General features: G+C 36.4%; 1 protein-coding gene across 1 annotated transcript in view; it reads left to right on the top strand.

Annotated features, from left to right (window-relative positions):
- LOC107730163 (A disintegrin and metalloproteinase with thrombospondin motifs 7-like) overlaps positions 1-24,060 on the top strand; it is a 90,664-nt gene that overhangs the window by 32,817 nt on the left and 33,787 nt on the right. The window contains exons 9-17 of the mRNA XM_016540915.1: positions 687-831; positions 3,920-4,012; positions 4,135-4,280; positions 7,361-7,530; positions 7,650-7,783; positions 10,593-10,713; positions 10,841-11,085; positions 12,716-12,863; positions 23,901-24,027. Of these exons, the coding sequence (XP_016396401.1) occupies positions 687-831; positions 3,920-4,012; positions 4,135-4,280; positions 7,361-7,530; positions 7,650-7,783; positions 10,593-10,713; positions 10,841-11,085; positions 12,716-12,863; positions 23,901-24,027 (1,329 nt within the window). The remainder of the gene's footprint in view (positions 1-686; positions 832-3,919; positions 4,013-4,134; positions 4,281-7,360; positions 7,531-7,649; positions 7,784-10,592; positions 10,714-10,840; positions 11,086-12,715; positions 12,864-23,900; positions 24,028-24,060) is intronic.

Consider the following 24,060-nt stretch of genomic DNA (forward strand, 5'->3'; position numbering starts at 1 on the left):
GGGAACCTAAACTGAGCCATTCACTATATAGGCTACTACAACCAGGGCATCGTTAAAAATGAGTGTGTGAGTTTGTTTACAGAACGCTGTTGTCACTGCTGCAAACTCCCATATAAATAATTATTCAAAAAATATAATTTCCCTGCAGCCAGTGGGCCCCCTTTCCAGTGTAGGCCCCTGGGCTTCAGCCCCTTGTAGCCCGTGCATTAATAATGCGCCCCTGGCTATCGTCACCATGTCAGGTGCAAAATGCTTTTTTGGGCACAAATACTTGTACATTGATTACCTCAAACCTTAGAAAGTCACGTTGATTCATTTAAATACACTCCTCCCATAAATGTTGCATCTAAAAGGGGAACTCCTTCAAAGCATATGCAATAAGCCACAAAAATAACAGCGTCCATGCCCTTTCATCATTCATTTTTCATTATGTGTCTTTAGTAAATCCTGAAAGTGTTTTTTTTATGCCAAAGGAGGGTTTGTGCTGGCGCAAGCCAAGCAGTAAATTTGGCCCTTGATCTATTAAAGAATATTGAAATACATCAAGATCTTAGAGGCTATTCAGTTAAGATAATGTAATATTTCAGCCTATAAAAGTACTAATCTGAGAATGAATTGCACTTAAACCAGAAACCTTTGCCTAAGTATTTTCTGCATGTGGTGTGTTTTTGTCATGTTCCTCACAGTCGAGGCTGGGGCTGGTGTTTGGATGACCCTCCTGTCAGAAACGATCTTGAGATGCACTCTGCTCCCCCTGGCGTCCTGTACAGCGCTGCTCATCAGTGCAAGCTCCAGTATGGATCCAGCTCACTGCTCTGTGACGATGTAGATGTAAGATTTTCCCTCGAACCCACAAATAACTCTGATTCCCCCAGCAGACAGCTGACTGATGCCAAACTGCTAAGAAAAATGGGTCAGAAGTGTACACAAGTGCAGACAGAGGGCTTAAATTATCTGTTTATGAAATACAGATGGAGCAAGACATTCTGAACCACACATCTGCTAGGAACTGTAAATAAATTGTAGGCTATAATTTAACCTAATAAAAATATATAAGTGCTTCTGACAGTGAAGCCAAAGTTCAGATAATGTAGTTTCTGTGCATGAATTTCTTTTGTAACACACACACACACAAAAGAAAGAAAGAAAAATGGTCGCTTTTTTCATTCAGTTACAAAGAATGGGAACTGGAGCATTTCAAGCTTCAAAGGAACACAAAGGCAACTTATCCTAAAAGTGCACTGGAAAAAAATATACTTTGGACCCATTTTAAAAAAATAGATTTTGGTTCAAACCTTAAATTTTGATTTAAAAAACATCTATTTTTTATCAAAGTCAAAAACATTCAAACAAAGTAAAAAGATAATTCATTATAAAGTTTATACACTGAAAAAAAGTGTGTTGGATTTGCATCATTTAATCATTCAACATCATTTAATGAAGTTATTTTGAAGTGAACAAATTAAGTAGTGTAAAAGTGATTTTACATGGTTTCATGACAGGATTTAATAAATTAAATTTATATTAAAAAATATGGCCTATGTATTGTCACATCACTGTTTATAAGATAGCTAGCAAACTTTTAGCAAGCAATAGCACATCCCTTATGAAAATTAACCATTTTACTACACATAAAACCAAATAACTATGGTCATTATAGTTAAACCATGGTAACCACAAATTAACCATGGTTTTGCTATACTAACCATAGTTTAACCATGGTACTTGTAGTAATAGTGTGGTCATGCAAACGGTAATGAATACACCAAAAAAACATTACTACACTATTACTATAATAAAATGTATGTTTTATATGTATGTTTCAGTGTACTTAATATATTTGGTTGGAAATACCAGCACCCAAAACACAATAGCCAGCCATGCTGGTCTTTTCAACAAAGAGATCTGTTCTGAATTTGATCTCATTTGGAAACTATTTCTTTAGGCAACTCATGTACTTCCAGGCCCATGGGCTGCTTTAAATTTCTCACTATTAAATTGTGAACAGTTCAACAAAAACCTCTATTACTTCAAGTGTCTGGTAAGGCATAGACCACACACACACTTTTCCATCACAGAGGAAGTGTCAGTTTCTACTTACATCAGGACCATCTGATTCCCAGCTGTTTTAGTGGGAAAAAGCACATCATTAGTTTAGCAGGTCTTATGTTCCAAATAGAAGAACTTTGTAAACAGTTCAACACGAAGAGCTCTACCTTGAAATTACAATTTGTTTTACCTAAGCTAGCTGAACAATGAGGGGGGAAGCCAACATAGCTCATTTACATTTGGCATCCTGCAGAATTAAAATAGGGAAAATGGCATCAGATTGCAGAATTGTTGTCTGTGATGTCAAATCACATCAGTGATGTGCTCTGTGCTTTCTGCAGCAACTGTTGGCAGATACTGGGCATCTTTCAATTATTGGCCAAATGTCACAGACACAGCAAAAGAGTTGGCACTCTGTCATTCGGACACAGATAAAGTCAGACTTCAATTTCCTTATCAGGGCTGTTACAGTTCAAGAAATGACACAAGAGGAAATTGCAGAGGTTAAGAAATGCAATGAATGTTTGTGTTTGGTGCACAACACACAAGGTTTGCCATTTTCCAAAAGTTTAGGAGAACATTAAACAATTTACAGTACATAACTCCATGCATTTCAGGATTCCAGAGTAGGCCTCAAATTAAGCACATGTGGTTTTATAGTTTTTCAATGTGACATTTGAAATGTCAGGGATGTGAAACTCTTTAGTTATGTCTAGATCTATTCAAAAAGCACATTAAAAAATAATAATACAATTTTTACTGATAATGACGTTCTGTGATGAAAATATTTTTGTACAGCATTTAAAACGAGCTAAAAGTCTTGAAAAAATATTATACTTGCAGACAAATATTAAGAAAACACTTACTATATGGCTGTGTTCTATAATTTTTGTTTATCAATTAAATGTTTTATATTTTACTAATTGGTAATTTTTTGGTGTTAATTGGTGAAATTCCTAAATTGAATTCTAGTCTTTTAATTAAGTGCTGGAGCTTGAGCAGCACTCACCTTGCTCCAGCTTCAGCTGTTTCAGCATCCTGCTGCCTCCTCAATGCCACCAACATAATTTAAGTATCCATCCAAACATCCAAGCACTAGTAGTCCCTTGGGGTATCAAAACTGAAGTTGAAGCTGCTTCCTCGAGCCCCTCCACTGCAGACTGCAAGCCAAATAAGTTTAACATCAACAGCTTAAAAACTGCTTACTGTATATAGGCAAACTAACATAATGTTCTTTTGGTACATATAGTAAAATAAAAATGTCATCATTTTTTTTTTTTTAGTACAAACTAACATTTTGAAAATATGAACACTTGATTCCGAAAATATGTTATTTAATGGTTACACCACTTGACACTTAACATAACTTTTGTTAAAATGGTATAAAACAATTTAACACAAAATGAACACAGATAAGCTTTTCTTCTGCCACAGGATAAAATAATCTTGTTTTTCTTGTAATTCTTAGTGTATATCTTACAATTCAGACTTTTATCTTGCATTTCTGAGAAAAAAGTCAGAATTGTGAGATATGAACTCACAATTGCGTGAAAGAATTCTCAGTTTATATTTTGCAGTTCTGAAACTTTTTTACTCAGAATTGTGAGTTTCTATATAGGTTGTTTTCTCTTTAAAAATCCAAACTATGAAATATAAAAAGACTGAATTGTAAGATTTAAAAAAAAAAATTACAATTACCTTTTGTATTTATTTATTTATTTATTTATTTCATTCAGTGGCAAAAATGGGCTTCCATAGATAAGGAATTAAGACTTACTTAAGAATTAAGAGGAATTCTACAACATTTATAATAACATTTTATGTAGCTTTGAACTATTCTGAATTATTCTTAAATGATTGTACCCTTCAGAATATCTGCAGCACCCTGTGGTGCACAGTGGGCTCAACCTGCCACTCGAGGCTGGATGGTGTTGTGGATGGGACCAAGTGCGGAGAGGGCAAGGCAAGCCAGGCTTTCTGTGGGCTTTTCATTTCCCTGCATGAAGTTCACCATGTACGTAGTTCTCCTTTTGAATTCCTCTGACTAACTCAAAGTCTTGGTTATGTTTTTTTTTTTTTTTGGAGTGGTGTTTTGACGGGGAGTGTGTGGAGATGGGCTTCCAGCCTAAAAGCGTGAATGGTAGCTGGGATTCATGGAGCGAGTGGTCCAGGTGCACCAGGACATGCGGTATAGGCGTTCAGAATGCCCAGAGGGAGTGTGTCAACCCTGTGTGAGTTTCCTACACACACACACACACAATTTGTGCTCACTCACTTTACTGGGATAAACCACGAGAAAGCTATTTTTATCATAGATTGTGGGGAAAGACTAGCATGTTTATGGTTGATAAGTAAATGAATGCATTTATTTCTCACCAGCATGCCAGAATAAAAAAATCCTTTTGGGATCCCTGTCTGGACACAATCATCAATGGTTAATGCATGGCATCGGGCTCTCTTGTCAAGCAAACATCCAGAAACCTCTAGAAACTGCATAGAAGAAGGAAGAAAAAAAAATGAATGAATGAATTCTGCCATCGTTTACTTAGATCATTTACTAACGGTCACGCAGCCACTTTACTGGGATAAACCACGAGAAAGCTATTTGTATCATAGATTGTGGGGAAAGACTAGCATGTTTATGGTTGATAAGTAAATTAATGCATTTATTTCTCACCAGCATGCCAGAATAAAAAAAATCCTTTTGGGATCCCTGTCTGGACACAATCATCAATGGTTAATGCATGGCATCGGGCTCTCTTGTCAAGCAAACATCCAGAAACCTCTAGAAACTGCATAGAAGAAGGAAGAAAAAAAAAATGAATGAATGAATGAATTCTGCCATCGTTTACTTAGATCATTTACTAACGGTCACGCAGCTCTTTTTTATTTTTGAATTTCTTCTATGGAACAGATATTTTGAAGAATGTTTTGTCCATACAATTAGGCCAATGGGGTTCACAAATTCACCAAACTCCAAGGTAGTGTAAAAGTAATCCTTACAGCTACAGCAGCTTACTCTGAAAAACCACAAACCATGAGAATAGCTTTTTTAAACCACAGATTGTATGGGAAAAGGCTAGCATTTGATGAGGAAGTGATTGCATTTATTTCTCACCACCACGTCAGCATAATGTGTTTGGGGTTTCATACATGTAATTATAATTAATTTTATATTTTCAGTCATCTTCAATGGCATTCTAGGGTCTCTGTGGTTCCAACAAATTGTTAAATGGTGAGAAATTCAGATCCCATATGGTGTCAGAGAGCCTCACTAGACCAATAAAACAGTCACTGTCTCTGGTCCTACAGCAGCTTAATCTGGTTTACTCTGAAAAATCACAAACCATGAGAATAGCTTTTATTAAACCACAGATTGTATAGGAAAAGGCTAGCATTTGATGAGGAAGTGATTGCATTTATTTCTCACCACCACGTCAGCATAATGTGTTTGGGGTTTCATACATGTAATTATAATTAATTTTATATTTTCAGTCATCTTCAATGGCATTCTAGGGTCTCTGTGGTTCCAACAAATTGTTAAATGGTGAGAAATTCAGATCCCATATGGTGTCAGAGAGCCTCACTAGACCAATAAAACAGTCACTGTCTCTGGTCCAAAGGTTCAGAGTTTATGAAGTATAACCATTTCATTATATTTGGCTTGGACTAGATTCTCTATCCTGGCAGATGTTTTGCACCCCAAGCAAGTTTTCAAGGATGGAAATGGTTATAGAACCAGGTTGTGGCCAGCTTGTGAATGCATCTCTAGGATGTTGTAATTGATGGAAATCATGTGCAACATCTGCATCATATTTCAGAAGAACTTTTAAGGATATGGGAAAAAGATCTACTACTATTTGTCACCACTTCCTCTGTGTACTTATTACAGTAAATATCTCTTTTCTAGTAAAAATAAATAAATAAATAAATAACAGTTAAAGATGAAGTATGCTTCTGTGCATCTTTCAAACAACCTTTGCAAAGTCCCCGTACATCATCATGCCCTTACCTTATTCTTACAATTTTATCTGGGGCTTTATAGTAAAGAGCTAGCATCTGTGGAAAAAACATTTAGATTTTATCTTACCTATTGAAACGGAATTCTGCAAGTTTGGTGTCTCAATTGAAACCTAAACATTCCATCATATTTCTACATCTTGTAAAATCACCAAGTTGTTTACTCTTGCTTTACCCTTGCCTGTTTCTGCATATTATCGCAAGTCTTCAAATTTTGGTTAGCACTTCTGTAACCTGAATCTGAATTCTTTTCCAATGTAAGGTATCAGCCATGATCCCAACACCTTCTGGCTCAGCCTGCTACAGTAGACACTCACTAAACTCTCGCTATTGCTTGAAAGAGATTGCCGGATCTGAGCGAACCACTCTACAGTAAATGTTTTGATTGTGTCTGGGAGGCTTCTAGTAGTCAATGCACAATATTCTGGGTTAATTGAATGTATTTTGGCATAAATATTCTTACAAACTTAATTTTGGCATAAATATTCTTACACCCTTAAGCATGTGATTTGATGCTAAAATACTGTATCCTATCCCAGTTTAATGTACAGGTACAAATATGAGTAAGCCACTTGTAGGTGGATATGTCATGCTTCAAAAACACATGACAGTTTCTGGCTCAACAAATGGTGTGAGTTTCAAGCAGAATTACATGTTTACCTGAACAGTGGTAGATAAGGGTGGGCATTATTATTGGGAGACCTGTTTGGACACAATTAGCTTGCGAATGCATGGAGGTGGGCTCTTTTGAGTTTGCTTGGAAACCACCTAGCAACCATCCAGAAACCCACACAACTATGAGAAGGCTATTTTGTATCATAGACTGTATGGGAAAAGACTAGCATGTTTATGGTTAATAAGCAAATTGCATTTGTTTCTCACCAGCAAGTCAGAATAATAATAATAAAAAAATCTTTAAAAAATCTTACTGGGATACCTGTTTGGTCAATCATCAACCAAAAAAAAAAAAAAAATCTGTCATTTGCTCAACCTCACACCACTCCAAACTGAAGATATTTGGAAGCCAGTGGGGTTCACAAGTTCGCAAAAGTTCACAAAATCAAATATCTCAAATCATTGATCAAATCATGTGTACGGAGCCAAAAAGACATTGGCAACCACATTCTTTTCTTTTTATACCACTTTTTAAGCTTTTTGACTTGCTAGTGGTTTATATTTGTATTGTTTTTATTATTTAGTTTCTTGTTGATATGTATACATAAACATGTTGTATATGCAGATTTTAAATGACTTAATGGTATTTTAAATGTTTCATGCATTTGTTTTTCAGGCCCAAGTATGGAGGTAAATACTGTCTTGGAGAGCGCCGCAGATATCGAACCTGTAACCGTGACCCCTGCCCTGCGGACCAGACCAGCTTCAGACACATCCAGTGCAGCCGCTTTAACACAATCCCATATAAGGGAAAGTTTTATAAATGGATACATGTAAATAACAGAGGTGCGCATTATGGCATTATATGTGCAGACATGTGCCATTCACGTCTTCATGAGAGAGTTATATTGTTGCAGCACTCTTTAAATAGATATCACAGAAGGGATATGTTTGTGTCATTCCAGTTAATCCGTGTGAGCTGCACTGTAGACCTGTGAATGAGCACTTTTCCGAGAGAATGCTGGACACTGTCATAGACGGAACACAGTGCTATGAAGGCAGTCAGAGCCGTGACATATGCATTAACGGCATTTGTAAGGTTGGTAATGGCTTTGACCTCTTTGCTCAGTCTCAGACGGTCCATGTAAATTTCTGCTTGTCATTTTCATTGTAAACCATTGACGGTCTGTCAGCTTGAGTGTCAGTCTATTGTGAAATAATACCACAAGAGTCTCACAAAAACAGTGGGGTGTGAAATCATGAGAACAATCTTCCACTCTGTTCTTCTCAAACTTAATTCAAATAAATATTTGAATGAGTCCTTGTATGACCCCAGGCGGAAGTTACACAAGGTATTGTTAAATACAGAGGAGGAAGCTATTGTTTTCAATGTGGTTTTGGGTTACACTTTATTTCGATAGTCCACTTTAGACATTCTATTAACTATAAGTAACTTTGTAACTACATGTCAACTAATTATCATTAATTTGCAACTACATGTCTACTAACTCTCAGAGTAGACTGTTAGGGTAGGTTTAGGGTTAGTAGAATAAGTTGACAAAGAAAGTGTTAGAAGATATTAAGCAGACAGTCTACTAATACTCTACTAACTGCTAGTTGACATGTAGTTGCAAAGTTACTTACTGTTAATAGAATGTCTAAAGTGGACTATCGAAATAAAGTGTTACCTGGTTTTGTTCATTTATACAATAAAGGAATTAAATATTTAGTTGACATGCAAACATTTTTAGTTTCACTGAACCATCCCATAGCCCTGTGAATCTGCTGTAGACAGTAAAACTGTGGAAATTTCTTGAGGAGAATTGTTAATTTTCTAAGCACTTAAAATTACTTTAAATGAACTCTTAGCACATGTTTGAGTGAAGTGTGTCAGTGAATGAAATGTTGCAGTTTTGTGTTTTCTCTGAAACTGTCAACGCATAGCCTAGATTTATGCTTTCAGTTCAAATGCAAATCTTCTACAGTATTACATTTAGTCAATCTAAAATTGTGATTTGTTGTTATAGCAATAGTATAATGACCATATATAGTTATGTCTCAGTCTCTTTATTAGAATACAACCAGAAAATACAAGAAGTTTGTATGCAAAAAAAAAAAAACTTCTATAGACTAAAGTACCAGTGTTTAGTGTGACCTCCCTAATTAATGTCATTGCGAACACCTGCTATCTCATGTCAAAAAGGTGTTTTACACCAGGTTTGTTAAAGACATGCTTGATCATTACACAATGTAGGAGTTAGCTGTTTGCTAATAACACCAACTCTCTGTAACATCATTCCATTCAAAACGCCAAAGATCACAGAATGAGACAGACATAAAATTGTAATTTTGCATCAGCAAGGCCACTCTCAAAGGGAAATCAGCAACAAACTGGATACCCAAGATGTGGTATTCAAGAAATTTGAAGAATCAGAAGAGCTCAAGGACAGAAAAAGAACTGGAAGGCCTAGAAAACTTCAAAAATCTGATGAGAAGTTTCTCAGTTGCTTCTGTTAGAGGCCAGAAGAAGGCCAGCAAGGACCTACCTCAGCATCTGGCAGCTTCATCGGGATGCCAAGTTGACCCTTCTACAGTTTGAATAAGCTTGATCAGGAGTGTTTTTTGTGGAAGGGTAGCATCCAATAAACCACTTTTTTGAAGGAGAATAGGGCGAAAAGGCTACGATATGCTAACGCTCACAAAGATTGGAATGAAGATAAGTGGAAAAAAAAGTATTATGGCGTGACAAATCCCAGTGTTAAATTTTTGGATCCAATCATCAACAATATGTGAGAAGAAGAGTTGGAGAGAGATGGATGAATGAGTGCTTGCCACCTTCTGTAAAACATGGTGGAGGGTCTATCATGGTTTGGGGCTGCATTTCTGCCAGTGGTTCGATATTGTCCAAATTGATGGGATCATGAATACTGAAAAGTACAGACAGGTTTTAATTTGTCATGCCATTCCTTCTGGAAAGTGCCTGATTGGGAGTGAATTTATTTTTCCGCATGATAATAATCCCAAGCACACTGCTACAGTGAAATTATATTTGGAAAGAAAAACAGCTGATAAAACACTGACAATCATGGACTGGCCTTTGTAGAGTCCAGACCTGAATATTATACTAAAGTATTATATATATATATATATTATCACAAAAGGGGAAAAAAAGTCAACAGAAGAGAAAGTAGAAGGAAAATGAGGAATAACTATTGGTAAAAAATATTATCTTTAAAGGAAATGTTCATTTGCATAATTATATTAAATGTGTTTTGAATTGAAAGACCAGAATAAATAAATAAAAAAAGACCTGATATTATAGAGGCAGTATGGGATCACCTGGACAGAGAAAGAGATCAAAGACAGCCTAACTCTAAAGAAGAACTCTGGGAAGTGCTGAAAGAAGCCTGGTATAATATATCAAAGATTACTCCAGAAAACTTCAGGACAGTCTCCCCAAAAGAGTTGAAGATGTACATAGTGATAAGGGAGGTCACACTAAATACTGACTTCTGCCTGTTTGTTATGGAAACAGTGTGGTTTAAAATGTATTGTACATATTTTCTTTATGTTCTGTTTGTAAAGAAAAGTAAATATATGGTAATTCAAATTTAGCAAAAAACAACAAAGCTGGTGGTGGCCAAGACCTTTGCACAGTACTACACTTTATACAGTATATAAAATCAAAATTAGCTGAAAATGTACTCACCCTCAGGCCATCCAAGATGTAAATGATTTTGTTCCTTCATTGGAACAGATTTGGAGCAATTTAACATTATATCACTTTCTCACCAATGGATCCTCTGCAGTGAATGGTTGCTGTCAGAATGAGAGAAAAATATCACAATAATTCACATCACTCTAGTCTAATTGCGGAGGTAAATTTATGATCTGTCTCTTCATGTCAGTACTTAGGCTGTGATTATGAGATTGACTCAGATGCTGTTGAGGATCAGTGTGGAGTGTGCCATGGAAATGGATCTACGTGCGAAACAGTGAGGAAGACCTTTGAGGAGAGTGAAGGGCTCGGTTTGTAAAATGAGTTTCAGTTTATATTTTACTCAAAGCAGCATTCATTTTGTAAATATAACATTGCATGTTTGTTTTATTTCTACTTTATTTGTTTGAATAAGCTGAGGTAATTTTTGTCTCTCAGGCTATGTAGACATAGGTCTAATTCCGGAAGGAGCACGGGACATCCGTATCGAGGAAGTCGCAGAGGCTGGGAACTACTTGGCATTGCGCAGTAATGACCCTGAAAAATATTTCCTGAACGGTGGCTGGACGATCCAGTGGAATGGCGAGTATAAAGCAGCAGGAACTGTATTTACTTACGAAAGGACCGGGCAGCTGGAAAACCTATCTTCTCCCGGACCGACTATGGAGCCAGTGTGGATCCAGGTACTCAGTCCCATGCTGATGTCTCACATGCTGCTTATGAGCAGAATCTAGCATGTGATGTTTGAGGCCTGTCTCTTTTCACAGGCACCTGCTAAAGTGCTCTGCTAAACTAGGTCACAGTTTAGTGAATCTGTGCCTGAAATGTGGTTTAGAGTTTAAATAGAGACCTAAAATGGTATACATTATAATTTAACGTCTCACATTTGTTGCATGGAAAGATATACAAACAACTTCTTTTATGAAAAAAGAGAACAGACTGTATTAACCATGGAAACATTTACCACTTCAAACACTAATGGAGAACAGGCCTATTCTTTATGAATAATTAAATCTGCAAATTTCTCTGAGCACAGAGCATTAACTGCTTATGTAAAGATTTCTAAAAAGAAATATACTCATAAATGTATGGCATCCTCCTTCACCAGTAAATATTTAAATTGAGAAAACAGAACAGCTTTATCTGACAGGGAAAGTGAAATCAAAGGCTTAATCCAATGTATTTGCATAAAATTCTACTCAGCAGGAAGTAGCTTTATGATCTTTTTCAGTAACAAAAGATTAATGTATGATTTTATTCCATTCCTTGTTTAAAAAGCAAAATATATTTGAAGATTTAGTGGATTTAATAATTGAATTTATTGCATAAAAGGCTTATTCCAAATTGTAATCATTAGCGGACTGAGTTTTATGATTACAGTAGCCATGGTTTTCATGTTGTAGCACCATTAAAGTGAAGATACTGTTTATTAGGGATTTAGGCTAGTATGTGTAGCAGAGGGGCCTTCTTGACCTCTGTGGACCTCCTCCCACAGAGCGATTCGAGGCCTTTGGCTCGCAGCCTTTGCGCGGGTGGAGAAAGAAGGATGTCTACAGCAGCGGGAGGCAGACAAATGAAATATTCTCTTATCACTCTCCAAATTCTTAAATCCCATGTGGAAGATAGCAGCTTACAACCTCAATTTTTGGGTTTTACTGTTCTGCTGTGCAAAGACAAAAAAATCTGTCATAATTATATGTCGGTTCATCTGTTGGGGAAAAATCTTGTACTACTTTATACCACCAATCAGATTTCACATTTTCAAATATTTTACAGTAGTTGCTGGTCTCAACACCAAAATATGTAACACTTTACATTATGGGCTGGCAACTGCCTCACAATAAAATACATTCATACAGTCAAAATTTAGTTAAGGTGCAATGTATGACAATGTTGTAATTGAAATGTGTGCTAAAAATATATAAAAATAAATTATAAGAGATATTGCATACTTTTCAGTGTACAATATTTAATGACAAACGTATTGATCATTGCTAATATTATGAAATTAAACAAGAAAATTAACCACAGTCTTTCCTGGTACTTAATGTATAGCATTTGACTTGTAGTTTTCTGACATTTTTTTTTCACAACTTTCAAAATCTGGTTGCTTATTTGTAAAAACTGCTACTTCATTAATTTGACCCTTTTCATTAAAAAAATAACCTATACCAATACATAGAATCCTGACAAATTGATATCTGATTATATGCCCATTGCCCTAGATGCTACGTATGAGATTTATGGGTTTGTATGTTGTTTGTGTGTTGATGTGTCAAGGTTTCTCTTTAATCTGCCCTCAATGTTCTCCAGCTGCTTTTTCAAGAGACCAATCCAGGGGTGAGGTATGAGTACACCATAAGCAGAGACATTCTTGTCGACTCCAACAATGGCACTGCTGTCTCTTATTTCCAGTGGATTTATGGGGCTTGGACTGAATGCAGCGCCACATGTGGAACTGGTAAGGAGTCATCTTATTGCACGCTTCTGCTTTCAACCTACGCACATGCACAAGCTGAGCCAATCCGGACTGATTTGCCTATTTACTTTAGGTAACTGCTTTGTTATAGTTTCATATTATACTAGAAATGGTGAAAAGTGCAGGAAATAGCTGAGTTGATCTGTTTGTTCAATCTAGCTCTATAGCTAGTTTGAACAAACAGACTATAAATTAGCTCTCTGGCAGACATTGCTTTCACAAAAAATAAAAGAACTTCACCAAATTAAACAGGCCATGAACTTTATAGGAAACAGACTTTAGACCAGCTGATGCTACATGAACTCAAATTTAATGTGATTGGAAGCAAGACTTTATTAATGGTGGAATATTTAACTGGACGGTCTAATAAGATATTAAAGTGCAGTCACATTTTCTGTTGCTCTGTGAAATTTTGTGTGTGAAATCCAGTCATTTTGCGTAAGGGCAAAAAAGTTTGCTCATGTTCAAGTTGGTCACACAAATTCCCTGCATGGCTGCATGGTTAGAAAGTGGCTTCTGTGTGAGCGTTATTCTTCATGCATCACTACACAACTGACAATAGACTATAGACCTTTTTTGCCAGTGAAATTTTACCATAACTTTGCTAATGTGACCACACCTTTAGACTGTGGACAGACTTGGTGCACAAGTCATTACTAATGTTTGTTGTTCATGCGCTGTTTCATGAATACTGTGTATATAGCCATCTTAAAGGCCTCAATATACTTAAATTATTACTAAATTGAACGAATTGGTGTGATGTCATTTTGAACAAAAACAGGCCAAAATGAAGTTTGTTTGGAGTTAAGTCCTGATATATTTAAAGCGAAATCGAAGAACGAAGTGGTGTGACATCATTTTGAACAAAATCAGGCCAAAATGAAGTTTGTTTGGAGTTTGTTTTGGAAGTTTGAAAAAGCCTGCCAAAGAGAGCTTTTCAGAAAAGTTTGCTCCAACTGGCAAACACCTACAAACTACAATTGGTCCGTGGCGATTACATAATAGGTAGGTGTGCTCTGGGGCTCCGCCTTCTTTGACGTGGAAATCTATGGTTCATTTCCTGAGTAAAAACATAGACACTGGTGAGCTGCTTTAAATTAAAGTGTCTCAGCAATGTGGTTGGCATAGGGATGTTCACTAACAGTGTACTGCTGTGAAGGAAGTTCAAACTTCTTTTTACTCCTAAATAAAGAATAAAAAGGAACTTCACTGTGAGTATATCCATGGCTTAACACTCTGGAGTCTAAGGGGTTTTGGGGTTCTGGAGAAATTTTGACATTCCCTGACATTTGTGCTTTTTTCAGTATCTTAAAAACATATTAATGGCTAAAGTTTGATTACACTGTAATCATCAAACTGTGCTACAATAATTTGTAAGCAGTTAATAGTGATTCACAGCTGAGACAAAGGGCCCTCCCCTAATGGGCCATCACTGTGACTGTGAGGCAGGTAAGAAAGAATGTGAGGAGAGTAAAATAATGGGGGTTTTGCTTATTTGTATTTTATTTACAACACAGTATAATCAAAATATACACAATGAAGGTCAAAGACAGATTATTGGGCACACTGATCTAAAGACAGAGACTTGAACAGTGACACACCTTTGTGCCATTGCTGAAACAGATCCTGATCAAATGTTGAAACAAGTAAACCATACCTGATATTTAATCAAATAATTAATCAAGTAATAAAAAAAAGACTTATTAATGTAAATGATCTCCTCCGCTGGATCAAACCACGCATCACGTTGTGTTCTTCTTCTGAGGTAAATTCTGGTTTATTTCTCTCAGTTTATTTAATTCTGGTTTATTTTCTTCCTGAAACGAAAAGTAGTCGAGATGAACTTGAATGTTCACATTTGTTTACGGAGGTGATGTGGGTGTTTACATGTCCGCGTGTCTCACGTGGATGATTGTCAAGCTCGCTCGGCTCGTGAGCATGATCATATTACAGATAATGAGCTCAGACGGGAAAGACTGGACCTTGAGTTAGTTTCATTTCATTCTTTATAAATATTCTTACACATATTCTTTGTAATAGAATATTTGTCTTCGAACATGACTTACTTTATTTAAAAGAAGACACTTCAAGCTTCTATTGTCTATACATATATTTATCATGTCTGTGTGTCAAGTATTTGCTGAGGTTTAGTTTATTTTTTCAAAATGTTGTTCACAGAGACTGAGACGGCTGAAAGCACACCCTGTTTGTTTTCTTAATTTTACAAAAGCACAGCATTTTATTGTTATTATGAGTGTAGGTATACAAAAAAAAGGAAGACCTTTTTTTGATCATTAAATCATTTGAATGATGTATGGCTCTTATCTGTATGATCAAAAATGATGGAGTAATTTAAGTTCCTTTCTATCTGGAAAAAATGCCACAAAACGTATGGGCGCATTTGTCAACCCCAGAGGGTTAAAGATTTGAAATAGTTTTTTTTTTTTTTTTGTATGCTGCTTAGTATGGAAAAGACACATATTTGGGAGCATGGATTTTGTCAGAAGTTTAGATTTTATTTCTGTTATGTTGGTCTGGGTAACACCGCCCACAGTGAAACATCATTGGTTCAAAATCCTGCTTCACAAAGGACTTTGATTAGCTCAGATTTTGCTGTTTCATTCAACTCGTTATAACATTATTACTATGGGTACCGAAACCCAGTATTAAAGGGGTAGTTCACCCAAAAGTGAAAATTTACTGAGATGTACAAAGATGTAGGTGACTTTTTTCTTCAGTTGAACAGTAAAGAAGATCTTTAACTGAAACCATGGTCCTTGGAGATACACAATATGCAAGTTAACAGCTGCACGTTTTTAAAAATAAAAAAAAGCATATCAAGGAACACAAAATTAATACCTGTGGCTCATGACGATATATTCAGTTTTAACAATTGTTCTGTGCAAGAAACGTACGTGTAATTACATGTAATCCATAGTGATATGCACTTGAAAGGTGGTGGCAAAATGAAAGTTTTTATGGTTTATTTTTGTTTATGTAAAAAGGGTGAGATTTATTTGCTTTAGGCATGTAAAACATCCCCATTTTACATAAATATTGGATGCTTTAGTAATATAATAATATATTTACATTTACATTTAGTCATTTAGCAGACGCTTTTATCCAAAGCAACTTAAAAATGAGGACAATGGAAGCAATCAAAATCAACAAAAGAGCAATGATATACAAGTGCTATAACAAGTCTCAGTTAGCTTAACGCAGTACGCAAGTGTTTTTTAAATAATATAATAAATAAAAAGAAAACAGATAGAATAGAAAAAGAATGCAGCAAGCTAGTGTTAGATGTCTTTTTTGCTTTTGCTAATTGTATAATAGAATTAGAATAGAGAGTGCTAGAGTTAGAGGGTCAAATAAAGATGGAAGATACGTGTTTGTAGCCGATTTTTGAAGGCTGCTCGGATTGAGTTGGGCAGGTCCTTCCACCAGGAGGGAACATTTAATTTAAAAGTCCGTAAAAGTGAATAGTCCAGCCTGGACAGAACAAGAGCTTGAACAAGGAGTTGTGAAGCATGTTCCGAAAGAAAGGGCCTGATCTTCTTGATGTTGAATAAAGCAAATCTGCAGGACCTGTAATATATGAATGTATGTAATATGTAATATATGTTACATGTATGTTAATAATCAGGGGTGCACATACGTTTTTCAGCCTGGTTCTCATAAGAGCACCTGGAGATTTGGTTTGGTCCTCACACTTCCCATAGCGTGACCCATTAAATATAACAATAAAAAAATAATAATCGCGATAATAATATTATTGCATTTTATTCATTTCGTTTTTTAAATAATAAACAAAATAATAAAGTGTGATGACTATCATATAAAAAAAAAAAACAACAATTATTTTATAGTAAACTTAAAATTCTAATATTTACTTTTATATATACTCTATATATGTCACGCCCTTGGACTGTTTTGTGTTTGTTTTCCTCCCCCATGTGCCCCATGTGATCCCCATGACCCAGTTTCTCCCTCATGTTGATTGTTTATTGATTTCAGGTGTTCCTCGTTGTGTCCCTCGGCTTGTCATGTATATAAAGTATGTTCTGACCCTTGTTTCCTGTTTGGTATTGTTCGTCAACCCCTCGTTCTACGTGTGTGCTCCTGCCTGTATTTAGATTAATAAAGAGTGTTACATGTTAATCCCCTTCGTCTCCGTGCTCCTTCGTCTCCTCGTCTCCAACACAGCAGCTGATGGCGACAGAATACCGAACCTATAACGATGACAGTGGCTGAGGATCAATTGTGGTGCCTGCGGCAGGGTGGTCGGCCTTTGGAGAGGTATGTGGGGGAATTCCTCAGGATCTCCAACTGGGTGAGTTGGCACGACGCCGCACTCGGTGCCTGTTTTCTGCTGGGGCTGGATGAAACCACGATCCACTGCGTGTGATTTTCCCTTGTTCGAGCTGATTAACCTCGTTCTCTATTTAAATGGTTCCGAAGTAGAGGTAGAGGAAGTAATGGACCTTCCTCATCCAGCCCCTCCTGAAAACCACCGGGCCTCGACAGCTCACCCCACGCCGGGATCCTCCACATGCCTGGCCAATGGCTTCGACCACCCAGATCCTCCCAGCACCATCCCAGTCCTCAGCCTAGAGAAGGTGGCCGCTCCAAAGTCAAGCACGCCGGCCGCTCAGAAGTCAAGCCCGCCGGCTGCTTCATTTTCCCCTAACCAAAGGAGGAGGATGAGGAGAAAAGGACTGTTCTCCGCCCTCATCCTCGCCCTGAGCCCGCTCCAGTGTCGGCTCCAGCCCCCATGTCTAGCCCAAGGAGGGCTCCAGCCCCTAAGTCAAGCCCAGGGAGGACCGCTGCTCCTACGTCAGGCCCATGGAGGGCCTTAGAAGCCAAAATTTTCATCAAGGATTTTTTTTGGGGGGGGGGTTATAGGGATCCGGCCGTAGAGGCCGGGCCGAGTGCTGGGCCGAGTGCCGGGGCCAGGGCCACGGAGGCCGCTCCGCCATGGCCCCCTGAACTGTCTGCTCCGCCATAGCCCCCCGAACTGCCTAAACCATCATGGCACCCCGAGCTGCCTGATCCGCCATGGGTCCCGGAACGGGTACTGCTCTGGAGGCCTGCCCTCCCGAGTAAGCCTGTCCTGAGGGGCCTCCAGAGCGCCAGGGGGTAGTACTGTCACACCCTTGGACTGTTTTGTATTTGTTTTCCTCCCCCACATGCCCCATGTGCTCCCCATTACCCAGTTTCTCCCTCATGTTATTAAACAGGCCTATGAAAAATATTATATTCAGGGGGTTCTCCTACTTTTCATAGTGATATATAGCTTAGCACCAGTTCTACCAGGAAGTGACGATTTTGTTCTCTTTGACTCTTTGGATGGAAACGGTGCTTATTCGCAAATGTTTTATGCGATATTTCAATTTTGCGCATAAGTGTTTCCATGCACATTTTGGTATATCGCATAAAAAACGCTGGATGGAAATGCCAAGATGCGCATAAATTCTAAAAATGTGCGTAAAAAACGTATGCGTTCAACTAAGTAGGTTAAAATTCTTATCCGGTAAGAATACATTCGCATAAACTGATGGAAACACTTTTGCGTAGCGGACGGGCACGCACTGCGGGGGGTGCAAACAGCAGCACAAACATTATTTAGAACATAAGGATTCGCACGTCGTCACATCACGCACATGCAGCGCTTCTAGGGAGAAAAACAGATTAAAACAACATATAAAGGAATAAAATAAATAGTCCTAAACTAAATATATTATTTTCGTTTATTATAATATTTACATATTTTCTGATTTTTATGTTCCTCTGTCTGAGAAGGATTTGTCGACTACTTCTGTTTTTTTCTCTCAACACGATTTTGTCTGATATGTGTATAGCTGATTTTTTTTTTTAATTCATGCAGCAAATGTTTTAAAAATAGCTTAAAAAATTTACAAATTACTTTATTGCATGATCTTAAGGAACTTTTAACTATAACTTTATTTGGGTAGGCTAGTTTAAATTTAAAACATTGTAATTAATTCGTTGTATTCCCATTTGTAATACAGATGGCAGAAAATAGTTTTACCGTAGCATATAGTGTAGCTTACGTGATTCCTTATAAAAATCTCCTTTTGCTCAGCTGCGCATGCGATCTTAACAGATGTCTGTGATTGTTGTTTAATGCTGCAAAAACACGCTGTAAAAAGAAATGTAAAAAAAAATCTGTTTTAATATAGAACTTTATTCAAGTTATAAAGTTCTATATATAATTAATATAGAACTTCTATTTAAGTTATAATACAGGCCGTTATCAGTGTTGGGGAGTAGCTAGCTACAAGTAGCGACGCTACTAACGCAACTACATTTTTCAGTAGCTTTACAGTAGCGACGCTACTTTTAAAACAGTGTAGCTCTTCCTGTAGCTAACTACTTTTTCCAGCAAGTAGCGATGTAGCGTGACCAAACACTACATTCCGTTTTGCGTTCTGACGAGTCACGAGTCTGTAATGCATTGAAGCAGCGCAAGCCGTGTCTTCTTCTGACTAGATCACAAACTAAATTTGATCATTACCGCCATCTGTTGTGATATCACGCATTGCGCGGCTTTACAGTCTTTCCACCGACAAGAGATCATCTGATGATATTGCAAATTATGTACAGGAGTGGATATTTCACATGAATCAACTGTAATTTACGCAAAACAAAGATTAAAATGCGGTCTACGTCGAAGACTTAAAGCACATACAGGAGGTGAATAATAGCCTTTTTAAACTGATTAATTTTTCTTCTTTATTGCACTCTAGATCAAATGTCTATTTTACAATGATGAACGGTCATAATATAATCTGTGCCCCACAGTTTTGTTATGAACACTAATCAAACAGAAAATAAAATCGTGATACAGTAGTGTGCTTATCATTTGGCAAAGGATGGTTGCGGCGGGATTCACGCAAAGCACAGTGTTCACGCGCGCAGCTGATGATTGACGTCTCCATTCAAACTCAGTAAATACTGAGTGTGTAAAGTTTAACCAGCTTATTTTATGACTCCTCCGTATCCAGTTTAAGTTGCATACATTTTGTTCTTGCATTAATGTTACGTTAGTAGCAATTTTGCACTTTGACAGTCAGTTTAAGATAATATAACTATACAGTAGCCTATTTTATTATTGTGTGTATCGGATAGTTTACAAAATCAAATGATTGGGACACTTTTTGTCATTGAAATGGCTTGGAAAATTGTCCCAATCAACCTGAATTCACCCTATTCTTTGAAATCATGATTGCATTACATTATGTTGTTTTAAACCCCAAATATTTTACTTATAACTTTATTATATTTTACTTATAACTTCTTTAATAATTATTTAGTTATTTGTAATGTTAATTGTAAAAAAAATTATAATAATAAAAAAACTTTTTCAGAAGGGTAGCTTGAATGTAGCTTAACTACTTTAATTTATGAGTAGCTTGTAGCTGGTCACGTTGCAATGCAATGCATAGACTTTTTCCTCCACTTTATTTCAGGAAAACATGCGATTCCTTGTTATTTTAAATTAAAGAAATCAAGATCTTCTCTGAGACCCGATATTCTTCAAAATAGCATTTATGTTCAGCAGAAGAAAGAAACTCATTCAGGTTTAAAACAACTTTTGAGTGAGTAAATGACGGTATAAAAATAAAGCACTATGACAGAATTGACAGACAGATGACATAATTTTTATCTTTGAGTGAACTATTCCTTTAATGTTAATAAAACAACAAAATGCAGAGAAAAATCACTCACTACTCTTGTCTTGACTGAAAAACTTTAATACTGTTGCTTAATAGGAATCAAACTATATAGTGTTTTATTCTTGTATTTGTTCATTCAATTTCTTGAATGCTCCTGCTAAATACACCTATTGTACCTGAAAATAGAACACTGTTTGTTTTATTTGTATATTATGTGTAGTTGTAATGTGTATCTTTGTTCTTATTTTTAATAACAAAAATAAAATAATTGTAAAGATTTTTATTTTTGCCCACTTTGGCCTAAATATTCGCCATTTTTGTAAAAATATTTTGTTACCTTGAAAGGCTTTGTCTTTATAATAGGGAAATTCACTTGCAAAAACTTGCAAAATAGTAAAACCAACATGACAACAAAGAATTGTGATAAAATTGTATTTGTGTATACACACAAAAATATGTCAAAATGACCAGTTTGGCGAGTATTCACCTAAGCACTTAGCACAGTCTTAAATGCACATAAACAGTAGGGAGAAATTTGGCTAAGGTGTGTTTGTATTGTTTGTATAGTGGATCCGTGCATTAATTCTTAAAGTAACAACAGCCTAATAAAAACAAAAGAAAAAGGGGAAAATCACTCACTGCTTTTGACTAAATAATTTTAGTAGCTTTAATAAGCAAAAATCTATCAATTTATACAGTGAAAACTATTCAGTGTTATTTCACATATGATTAACCTTAATCATATTTCACATATAATTACCTTTGGTATTAAAACCAAAGGGAAAGTGACTTTTTCAAGGAAAAATAACAACACATTTTCAGTGTTTTCTTTCATAAAATTCACTGAAAAAATCCCCATGTTTAAAGAACAAATTCTGGCCCTTCAGCATTTTAAGCAGCAAATGGGGTCTTTAGATTGTTGTTCTCTAATCAAGAATTCAAATAATATTTAATGGTTTTAAAGTGTGTCTAATTTGATCCAAGGATTGCAGGTGGTTGCTGTTTCTTTGGTCAGTGGGTGGGTTAATCTGCTAATACTTTCCAGTTAGTGATACTGAATGCTGTTTGAATCCAGCGCTGCTGTTACAAAGCAGGAAGCAGCCCGTTTTGGGTAATACAAAAGGTAAATGTCTCATTTAAATCCATGTTTCATGTGTTCATAAGAATGGGGTTTACTGGAAGAGGCTGGAATTGCATGTACATTCCTTTTGGCTGTGTGATAATGATAGAATGGGTACTAATTATTTGGAGAAACTGTAGTTTTGTAGCTGAACAAATCGCATGCAACACATTTATTTGTTGATCATTTCATTAATTTTGCTAATAGAAAAGGTTTGTTTATACTGAGGTGTTTTTGGTGAAAAAAGGAAAGGAAAATGCACACAGACAATAGTTTCTGTATTATGAGACTATTATTTTCTGTATTATTCTCTAATTATTAGACTGAACATCACATCCATTGTATGACAGAATTGCCTGAAGCCTGTAAACTAAGTTGAATAGTAGCTCTGATACACTCAAAAAAAATGCTGGGTTGTTTCAACCCAACTTTGGGTCAAATATGGACCAACCCAACTTTTGGGTTAAAAATTTTATGTAAAAAATTAACCCAACGGTTGGGTTAGTCCATATTTGACCCAAAGTTGGGTTGAAACATCCCAGCATTTTTTAGAGTGTAGGTTTGAAAGTGTACTTAATGCCACTGAAAAACGTTTGCAGTGCTTCTGTAAATTTAAAATATTTACTCAAGTGACTCCTCTTGAAAATATATTATTAGATGAAGTGTATTAATTGCTATCGATTATGATTACAATACATGCTTTTTTTTGCTTTTGGTCATCAACAGCTCTGTTAAGGATTATTGCATGGCACCAATAGTTCTTTATTAACATCGATTTGTATTTCATATTGAATAAATTCCAAAAAAGACATAAGAATAAGAGGAAATTATGTCCATACTACAAGTGCACCAGTCTCAAAAGTGTTGAAGAGTTTCAATATGATTATTTTTAGATGCAATTACCCGCTACTCATCTTTAATTTGACTGAAGTGCTCGCACAAATGACATTATTTAATTGGTCTGGCACAGCAGGTAAATCAATTATTCTATATCATAACAGCAGAATTCAAATTAAGGGCTCCCACTATATCAAATTACATTTTTTTAAATGAATTAAGCTATATATTTATGTTCAAATCATTTTTTTTTTAAATAATTTTTTTAAATCTTATAATCAAAATCAGGCAATAGCAGATTTTGGGGTTTTAATTTTTTGTGACTGATAACAATGGTAAACATTTATCTACACATAAACAAACATACGACAGTGTTCTGCAAATTTTAGCTGCGGGACTTGCCATCTAATGTCCATGTATATCTTTTGAGGGTCACACCAATCAGTGCAGACTGACACCTGGGCCCCAGGGCCCTTTATCGCATCTGTTTGAGGGTTTATCTGATAACATTCTTCAAACACCTTTGAAGTCTGTGAAGCCTCTGGACTGTGGGTCCCTTCATCTCTCTGTTGGAGACTCTGATTCTCAAAGCTGTCAAATAAAGGTCGAAATCAGCCCAAGGACGTGACTCTAACAGAGAAGAGTACACAAGAAGGGCTATCCCTCCTCCTTCTGGAGTCAATTCAGTTCCTAGGGGAGAGTAGCAAAGAGTAATTAAGCTAGATTTGCTGCTATCTGTGTTTTAGAACTACAGGACTGCTGAGATTAAGATTTTTTTTATTATTACGTTCAGCATAGTCGTCTCCTCGCATTCATTTCTAGAGTTTATTAAACAGGACAATGGGAAAATTTTAATCAAACCACAAAAAGATCATTGGCTGGTACTTGGGTTCTTAAGGAACACTGCATTATTAAATACACTGCCACTCTCTAAATCCCAGCCAAATTAAAATGTGAAGACATATTGCTTATCTTGAAGGAAAATTACTAGAGTTAGTGGCATATCACTCTCTCTTTCACATATTGTTGTGTACAAAATAGATTGAAATGCCACTAACACTAAACTTTAGTACCATAATCTTTCTTTCTTTCTTTCTTTCTTCTACTAAATTGTATGAACATTTAAATACAGTTTATTCATTTATTTATTTGACATTTATTTGTAATTGTTTGGAAAATTTTTCTTTGGCCTATGATGAGGGGAAGGCTGTGGCACAGTTGTCAGCTGTCTCTCTATTTAAATGCCTGAAAATTCTGTAATTGAATTCTATGCGACTGCCAGATGTCGAGTGCATACTTGTGTGCACTGGCAAATATGTCTTTTTTTATAAACAGCTGCTCAACAATTTGTCTTTTTTTCAGGTGTGCAGAGGCAAGTTGTGCACTGTGTGGAGAGAACATCTGGAATCGTCGAGGAACATTACTGTGATCCATCTACTAGGCCGGATGACAAGCAAAGTAACTGTAATAAGGGGGCATGTCCTGCCATGTGAGTTTTACTGCTGGACAGTCCTATACTTTA

Source organism: Sinocyclocheilus rhinocerous, unplaced genomic scaffold (genome assembly GCF_001515625.1).
Source record: "Sinocyclocheilus rhinocerous isolate Xijiao unplaced genomic scaffold, SAMN03320098_v1.1 scaffold36, whole genome shotgun sequence".
In the NCBI taxonomy this organism is placed as follows: domain Eukaryota; kingdom Metazoa; phylum Chordata; class Actinopteri; order Cypriniformes; family Cyprinidae; genus Sinocyclocheilus; species Sinocyclocheilus rhinocerous.